The sequence below is a fragment of the Notolepis coatsorum genome, assembly GCF_963971535.1.
Source record: "Notolepis coatsorum genome assembly, chromosome: 12".
Classification (NCBI taxonomy): domain Eukaryota; kingdom Metazoa; phylum Chordata; class Actinopteri; order Aulopiformes; family Paralepididae; genus Notolepis; species Notolepis coatsorum.
This window is the reverse complement of record NC_140176.1, coordinates 69,229,308-69,238,217: the sequence shown is the minus strand read 5'-3', so window position 1 is coordinate 69,238,217 and position 8,910 is coordinate 69,229,308. Positions and strand designations below refer to the sequence as shown.

At 43.0% G+C, this 8,910-nt stretch overlaps 1 protein-coding gene across 11 annotated transcripts in view; it reads left to right on the top strand.

Annotated features, from left to right (window-relative positions):
• Nucleotides 1-773: 773 nt before the first annotated feature.
• Nucleotides 774-8,910, top strand: part of abi1a (abl-interactor 1a) — a 99,393-nt gene continuing 91,256 nt past the window's right edge. For 7 of the 11 annotated variants that reach the window (XM_084326440.1, XM_084326436.1, XM_084326439.1 and 4 more), the window contains exon 1: nt 775-1,030. In XM_084326440.1, coding sequence (XP_084182566.1) covers nt 914-1,030 — 117 coding nt within the window. In that variant the 5' untranslated portion in view covers nt 775-913. Of the gene's footprint in view, nt 1,031-8,910 lie in introns of all 11 variants that reach the window. The other 4 variants (XM_084326433.1, XM_084326442.1, XM_084326432.1 and 1 more) reach the window with 3 other exon arrangements.

Genomic DNA, 8,910 nt, shown 5'->3' with positions numbered 1-8,910 from the left:
GTACAAGAATCGAGTTTGTTGGTTGACTTTTTTTTTATTACATTGGATGCCATTTTGTCACAGGAAAGATTAGCCTCTAGGATGGAACCCAGGTAGGTAATTTCATCTTTCCTTGTGACATGTCACCCACTGTAACTGAGAAGTTAACTTGTCACGTGGTTCCGTTTTTCATTCTTCAAATCAAAACAGAATAACGAAATAAGGAATGGGCAAAAACCAACATTGGCCCATTATTTACTCCTTTTTTTTCATTTGATTCTGACACCAAAATACGAAAAACAGCTCCGTATTTCAGTTTTTCCTCGTGTATTTTTTATTTTGGTTTAATACGGAAATAGGAAAACACCTCGTATTTCCGTTTTTTCGCATTTCCGTTTGAAACCAAACACGAACTATCAAAACGTACGCGGACCACCATGCACCACGCCCCCCGCTGCCGTGATTTCAGAATCCCGGAAGTGTTGCGGTGGTCTATGGGAGCTCGTGAATAATGTTGATTAGAGCCTTGGCGTAAGGCGTTGTAGTAGCTATATTAGCTACAACCACTTAAGTCGTGTAGCTATCTTAGCTACAACCATTTGTCAAGAAGACTCTACACACAACATTCATTCATTTATCCCCCGGTGCGCTCTCTCTCTTCCCCCTCCCCCACGAGCTCCATGTAACGCGGAAGTGAGACGTTGTAATAACACTACATATCCCGACATGCCGTTCTCGGGCATGCCCAGTGTGTTTTGTTCTTTCCTATGGGGGTGGGTGACGATAGGTTACGCCGAAGCGAGGGCAGGAATCCCACAATAGCAGCAGGCGAAGGAGTTTTTCGAGGCAAGCAGAGAGAGAGCTGGTGGTTTACAATCAAGAAGAACGGGAAGGCGAGGAGGAGGCTCTGCCGCGGAGACATGTTAGTGTTAAGATGGCAGAGCTGCAAATGTTGTTAGAGGAAGAGATCCCAGCCGGCAAGAGAGCGCTTGTGGAGAGTTACCAGAACCTCACCAGGGTAGCGGACTATTGCGAGAACAACTATGTCCAGGTAAGTGGGGCAAATGTTATTATTAACATCCGATCCCTGTAATCTCGGGAGCCCTTTGTCGTGAAACTGTGTGCGGGGAATGTCGGGACAGGAAATAATAACGAATAAAGAAACTGAGACATGATGATTATCAAATCCCGATCGCCTCCTCCTCCGCTCAAAAGATTTCGGACGAAATTGGAAGTGGGTGAGCTTTTAATAAGTCCGTTAAACGTGGATTGCTTGTTCACCCCACTATACAGATACATTGATCACATTAGTTCGTTTACATAGAGGGTGTGTCTAATAAACTCTCCCGACTTCAGCTGTTTCACACATTGATTGATTGAAAACTTTATTAACAGATTGCAGAATGGGTACAGTACACTACAGTACAGCTCAATACATACAATTGTTAAGGGGATACAGACCAGAGAAAGACTTTCGTCTTGTTTACATCAGGGTCCCCCATTTGGGATGTGGGAAGAGACACACGCGTTTCGCTACTTCTCACAAATAACCTGGTTGTTGGACTTGGTTAAATCCGGTTATTAAATGTCCCCAATTTCGTGTTCATCCACATCCACTGCATCAAAGTTACAGTTGTTGTCCGTCCCCTTGTGCGCCTCGATGATGACAGACTGCCCCACATCTACAGTGCAGCCCACATACATGATGCCACATTCGCAGCCTTATTATTTATTGCCTATTCATTGGTAAAAGGGAAAGCTATAGACCATTTTCGGATGTCAATGTCTAGATTAGTACTACTTCCGTGCAGCCCATAGCTTCGTATCAGCTTATATAATGCTTTTTGTTTAGCTGTATCTCCTCCTGTAGGCTTTTTGAGTAACACTTTAATGGAGGTGTATGATATGAAATCCTTAATTTAGGTACATTTATTTAGGATAGTCTTAAAGTAGCCTCTGTCTGTATGGGAGAGAGAGAGAGATTAATGTTATTTCATTATTTAACTTTGTTAATAATGGTTAGAAACTTTGATTCCCATCCCCCTCTACTTATCGTGGAAACATGCTCAATCTCTTTATTTTTGGTACTAATCAGGCTTCAGATTTCCATGTCTGTTTTCTAAACTTTTCTTTCTGCGAGTGTCAAAAATGAACTCGTTTCGCACATTGTGATCAGCTCCACTTGCTAGAGCAACGGCAAGAGTGTGCATGTGCTTGTTCGATGTGAGAGGACCTTCCATGAACTAGCAGATGACCCATCTGCTTTAATAGTCCAGGTTGTTTTACGGAGGACTCCAGAGGAATGTTGTGAGTGACAGACAATGCTGAGGAAACTGCAATTCTCGTCAAGGAGCAGGAAGTCAGCCTTACCCTATCAGCTGAGGAGAAGAGGGTGTGTCCATTCCAACTGTACTCCAGGACTCCCTATAATTTAGTTTTCTCTGGACTGTTGTCGGCTGTCTGAAGCTTATTTCAGACGCACACCGTAAATAAATAGGCTATAGGCTTATAATATATGAACCATAAGCAATTGTATCTCCCAAGTAACGTTATTTCCTTCTATAGCTCATACCAAGGAAGACATGATGAGGATGCTTAACTTGCTCTGTCATAGAAAACGTTGATTCTGTTCATTAATTTCTGATAGTGTGGGGATATCGTGTCATGATCCCTGAGTTTTACTATTGTCCCAAAGTAACTGAATGATGAGCTGAATGTGTCGACATAGAACTCTTGATTTTAAACTCTGTGGCACTCTTGTCATTGCAAGCTTAGTGTGAAGTGAGTGCTACCAACTGTGCACTTATCATAAGCCTTTGGTGTGTGCATCTAGTCTCTCTCTCTCTCTCTCTCTCTCTCTCTGACACACACACACACACGTCACACACACACACACACACACACACACACTAGTGAGCTCCAGACTGAACCACGTACATAGCAACATGTCTCAGCTTGACGCAGCTTGTTTCCCCCGGCCCCCAAGTACTCCTGCTTCACCTTGCAATGTCCCTCTCTTTTTAGTGTCATTAATGTTGTGGAGGCTTTAGAATGGTGATGTCATTGACTGTAGTGCATTTCTCCTAGTGTCATTTAAAATAATGTGGGAGCTTTAGAATTGTGATGTCATTGACTGTAGTTAATTTGTCCTCGTGTCACTGTCATTAATGTGGCAGCTTTAGTATTGTGATGTCATCGACTGTAGTGGCTGGGCGATAAAACGACAACGATAGTTATCACGATATATTTTAATAATCGATAATAAAAAGAATATCGATAATTAATTTTTTTTTGTATTGTGACCTGCAAAAGGGCAGCTTTAAAACGGAGACAGTGGACAGACTTGTCTTCCTTGCCTGCAACTTAAAGTAATGGCTTTGCTTGTCCAAATGACAATACTGACCAAATTGAGATTTATTTTTCTCTTCATTTATTTTGTTCGTTTTCTAATTTAAAATACAGTTTGAAACCGTCTATACACAGTAGGCTATGTGTGCTAGCAGAGTTAGTCTCCAGTCGCGAGTCACGGTGCATGCGTGTGGTGGTTTGTCCACCAAAAAAGCGCCAAAAGATAGAAAAGAAACTAGCAGAGCCAGAACTGTTCAACTCCCCTGGAGCCACAGCCACTTTTTTTGGTACTTACTACTTTCGCTTTCAAACACTAAAGATGGCGGCAACAACAAAGAATTGCTGCAAAATAAACATACATTTGTTGTTTAACTCATTCCGCGCCTAGAGGTCGCTGTTTACCTTGTGGTAAGAATGCCAGGGCTCAGGGCGGCCGGGTAGCGCAGCGGACTAAGCGTCTGTCTACCACCGCAGAGACACTGGTATCGAATCCGGCTGTCAGCGCTCAGCGGTACCTCTGGCTTGGTCGGTCGTCCATACTGACACAATTGGCAGTGTCAGCGGGTGGGAAGTCGGTGGGGTGTATCCTGGTCGTTGTAAACAGCGACTCCTACAGGTCGGTTAGGGCGCCTGGCCGCCTGCACAGCGAAGGAGGGAACTGGGGGAGGTAGTGTGATCCTCCCACGCGTTACACTTCCCCAGTAAGAGTCCTCGCTGTCAGGTGAAAAGAGGCGGCTGGCTGTCTCCACATGTATCGGAGGAAGCATGATAGACTTCAGCGCTCCCTAGACCGGCAAGTGGGGGGCAAATGCACGCAATGACCAGGACGGGGAGGGGGGAATTGGCATAACGACTAAATTAGGATGGGAGAAAAATACAGAAAATAGGAGGAGAAAAAAGTAGATGCAAAAAAAATAAAAAATGCCAGCGCTCTGTTGAATGGGATAATGCCGATGTTTGCGAGTACTAAAACTATATTAAATATTATAGCTAATAATAGATCTAATAAACACGTTGTTTGTCAGTGAGTTTCTTCCGGTCAACAATAACATGCAAAAAACAGAATTTTTTTTCATACATACATTTCCGTTTTATACTGTGGTGAATATATGAGTATAGTTTTAAAATTTAGAGTGATCCTGTCGAATCCCAATAACCCCAGCAAACTGCGCTTCAATGTATTTTCTTCGTGCCATTTGTAGGTATGGGAATCGAAAACCGGTTCCCGTTGGGAGCCAGTTCCTAATGGTCAGATTCCTGGAATCGCATGCCTCCGTGACTATCGATTCCTCTTATCGCTGCCAGGTTTTTCCTACAGTTGCGCATAACGTTAGCATGCAGCCATAGAGCAGACTATTTGATTCCTTAAGGGCTCGACATTGCCTGGGTTTTGGTCATATGCTCCCGAAATGCTCCCGCTGTTTGGCTGTTTCTATGTGCAGTGAAAACTACTCTAATGTTTTAGAACCTAGTCATTGATTTAATTCAGGGTAACGGTAACCTAAGATTAGTCTTGGAGCTAATGCTAGCTAACGCTAGCTAACCAAGCTGATACAGACACACCAATCCACGTCACAGAGAGAGATAACAGCTGACTGGGCTCAGGTAGGGTGGGCGCGAGCGGGGACTCCGGGGTGGGAGCCGTCTCTGTGTGTGTGTGTGCGCGCTCGCTGGTCTTCTGAAAGAACAGATGACAGAGGAGTCAGGAATAACGACCTGTTCAATGCAACTACAGTTCAATAGATTAAACTAGTTTAAGATATTGAACTGTAGTTGCACTCAACAGGTTGTTATTCAATAGATTCAATTAGTTTAAGAATAAAACAATTAAAAAAATGTATTAATTCGTTTAAGAGAATCTCAAATACATTTTTTTTTTTTTTTTTTTTTATCCACTTTTTCTCCCATTTTCTATATTTTCTCCCATCCCAATTTCGTATCATCCAATTCAACCCTCCCCTGTCACGAACACTGTTTCTTGCCTCCCACAAGCCGGCTGCAATGTGGACTAAGTCATACATAGCACAAGTCCCCTCCGGTACTTGAGGTAACAGCAGTCGCATCTTTTCACCTGCGCAGCTCGATCTCTCAGTGGCGAGGAGTAACGCGTGGGAGTCTCACGCTGCCCCAGACACTTCCTGATTCTACTGCGCAGGCGCACCAACCGACCTGTAGGAGTCGCTGTCCACAACGCCCGATCCCCACCCATCAGTTTCCCACCCCCTAATACGGCCAATGTGTATTAGTACGGACGACCAGCTAAACTGAAAGCAAATGTGGAGCGCTGGGCTCGAACAGGCAAGCCCAGCGTCTCCAGATTTCGTGGCGAGCGCCTTGCCCACTACGCCACGTAGCCGCCCTACATTATTTTATTTAAGTGTATAGTTATTATAATTTTTTTACAGTTTTTGTATTTTTCTGACATGGGGGCTCAACAATAAATGACAAATCAGAAATGTCAAGTTGCATGTTATTCTAACCAACTTAGTTCTGTTGCATTTCCAATTGTATTTATTTAAATTATAAACTTATAAGGGATAAGGGAATCGATAAAGAATCGTATCGATAAGCAGAATCGATAATGGAATCGTAACGATAAATTCGTATCAATTATTCCTATCCCTATCCATTTGTCGCTTGATTTATGAATCGTTCTGAAATAAATGCTAGATTATCGGTATTATATGTTTCATCATGTGCACACGGAAGCAGGGGCTGAAAAGTCGCCCCTCCGTGCTATGGTCGGCGCCAACAGCACGCACACACAGACACTTGTGATCGTTACGAAAGAAACATCGGATTAACCCAATATTGATAACATAGAGTCCTTACCTCACATCTGATGTACTGCAAAAAGATTAATCAAATTCCTGATCGCCATTCCAAATATTGATCGCGTTTATTGATCCAACGTTTCTCAACCAAAACGCATGAATCCATGCTGCTCCAGTGTCCCCCAATCCATGTGTTATAAACGTTAATCTTGCCCGAGAAGGAAAACCTGGACCGGACTTCTTAGATCGATGCAGAGCCCCAGCCAGAGGGATTCCAATTATGTGCAATACCGGCCGCAAGGCGTTAGGCGGCGGTATTGGCCTTTTGCGAGCTCAGACCCATTCCCAATGATAATGTCAGGCTGGATGGATGAAAAATGAATGGATATAGCGAATAAAAGAAATAATGATTAAAACCCGACTTTTCTCGTGATTGGCGCTCAAACGATGGCGAGTTAACCCGACTTTTTTCGTGCTTGGCGCTGAAACAGGTAAATAATCATAAAAAAATGTAATCTTTTTTTAATACTAATAAAAATATCGATAATTTGATGAGTTGTTACTTGTTTGCAAATGGTCTTAATTAAAGTAGATTCGTTTACGGGGGGGGGGGGGCGTCCCTGTTTGGGTTTTCCAGCCCCCATGGGAATACAGTTTCTCTCTGGTAACATGAAAAGACATGAGAATCTGATTTAATATTTTTCAGGGATGGTAGTCAGCACGTGGCATAATTAGTTTAACCTCTGACTGTGACAGGTAGAGGTTTTCTGGACAAGGACACTGGGATGTAAACAGTATTGGCCACCTGGCCGTGTTGGCAACAGGCCACAGTGATGTAGGTTTAGAGAAGGGCAGAGCACTGCCATGCTATGTCTTTTAAAATGTTAGTTTATTTGACACTTTCAATTTCAGTAGTTAAAAACAACAGCTTTTGTTTGGTTCACTGTAAAATAAAAAAAAGAGCCGGTGTAGATACCGGATATGCTCGGGGCCCTGCGTTTACAGATGATGTCACGTCGCATTATGATTGGCTGTACATCAGAAAAAGTGTACGGATGCCGTTTTGTTTGTGTAGAGAAAAGAGATGGGCATTTACAAACTTTCAAAATGTAAATGCCAAATCGTTATTTAGTACTTAACGGACAAAATTCTAGTTAGATTAGTCACACGCGTTTTCATAGTGCGTCTTCTTTATAGCAATATTGTGGGTGGGAGCTCTGTGTGTGTGTGTTTTCTTTTTTAAAAGGGGTTAAAGAGAAGAAAAGATGCTCTCCTTTTGTCCTGGTCATGTGACCTCAGGCTCAGTCTACCCATCCCATGCTGATTCCAAGTGGAAGTAATGCAGGGCCACGCCAGCCTGAGGGTGGAAAACATGTCCTGTTCTTCACACTGCTCTGTCTCTCTGGATTACTGATCCCTCTCTCTCATCTTTATCTGATTCCCTCTCTCAGTTGAGTGGCCTGGTTCTTCTCCCAGCATGGGAAGCCTAGCGGCTATAGGCCTGCCAGCCAACCCCATTCATCCTTTCCACCACCTGTCACCTCCCCCCCTCAGTTAACTGGGGTTGGTTTGGACCAGGCCATCAGACTGATGAAATACAACCTGCTTGGAATATTGGAATATAGAACTTAAGCAATCAGGACCTCTACAGTGCGACCAAATTGCTCGCATATGCCCCTAAAAATATGTGTGTGCGAACCGTAAAAATCTATTACGCGCACGCTGTGCGAGTACAGATTATAGCCCCTCTCGTCTTTTTTTTCTCCGTCGCGAGATTGTTAAAAAACTACAAGTCCCACATTGCACTCAAGCCAACGGTCCAATCACAGTAGAGTGACGTGACTGGTTTCATGAGAAAGAAAGCAAATGACCAATCGGAAGCTCTCATTAGGCTTGTTTACTTCCTGAAATGCCACCATTGCGATATGCGAGAGTTTCCCGAGACATGTAACTTCTAGTCTTACCAATAGCAATATATTTTAGAACACCTAGATTTAGCGATAGCAATAGTAATATAACGTTAATGCAACAAAACGAATGCCTTGCTTTGTTAATCATAACGTTGATGCAGTAGTGTATGCCGTTGTGTTGACTGTAACGGACATGATAACAACATAACACTGTACACATTCAAATTGCGATAATCGATTCTAACATTTTCAAATCGATGCAGTTGAATTTTCCCCTTAGGATCGATGCATTGTTACACCCCTACACCAAAGTAACTGGCCCACTGTGTATGTGTGTACAGCTAACTTGGCTAGCGTTATTATGAACAGCAGAGGTGGGCAATAGGGTCCAGCTGCAGCGCCGGACTGCCGGAGTGCAAGCGGTGTGACGTAATTGGCAGACTCGACTGTCAATCAATGGTCTACCTGACACGCAAACTCATAAACAATGTTTCTGTACTGGAGGTGTACAGTATTTCAATAGGCAACCCTGAAAGGATTATTTCTCTAGAAGAGCAACACAGCCAAAACATAGGCATTGTATGCATAAAAGGGGCAAAAGCTAAAGTTAAGTGACTGTTACTTTTGTAGCAGTAGTTTGATTTGATAGTTTATTTATAGGGACAGCACATGTTAATGAACATCAAGTACAAAATACAAAATGTAAACATGCAGGGTTGTAGCAAGAGCTAATTTACACACACACATGCACGCACAGTACGAATATACATTTATTAAAAAAAAAAAAAAAACTCTTTTACTTGAAATATTTTTGGGTGCTCCTAACTTTTTTCATTTAGGAGCACCTGTGCCCTTAGTGAAAAAGGTTAGCGTAGAGCCCTGGGTGTGTGTGTGTGTTC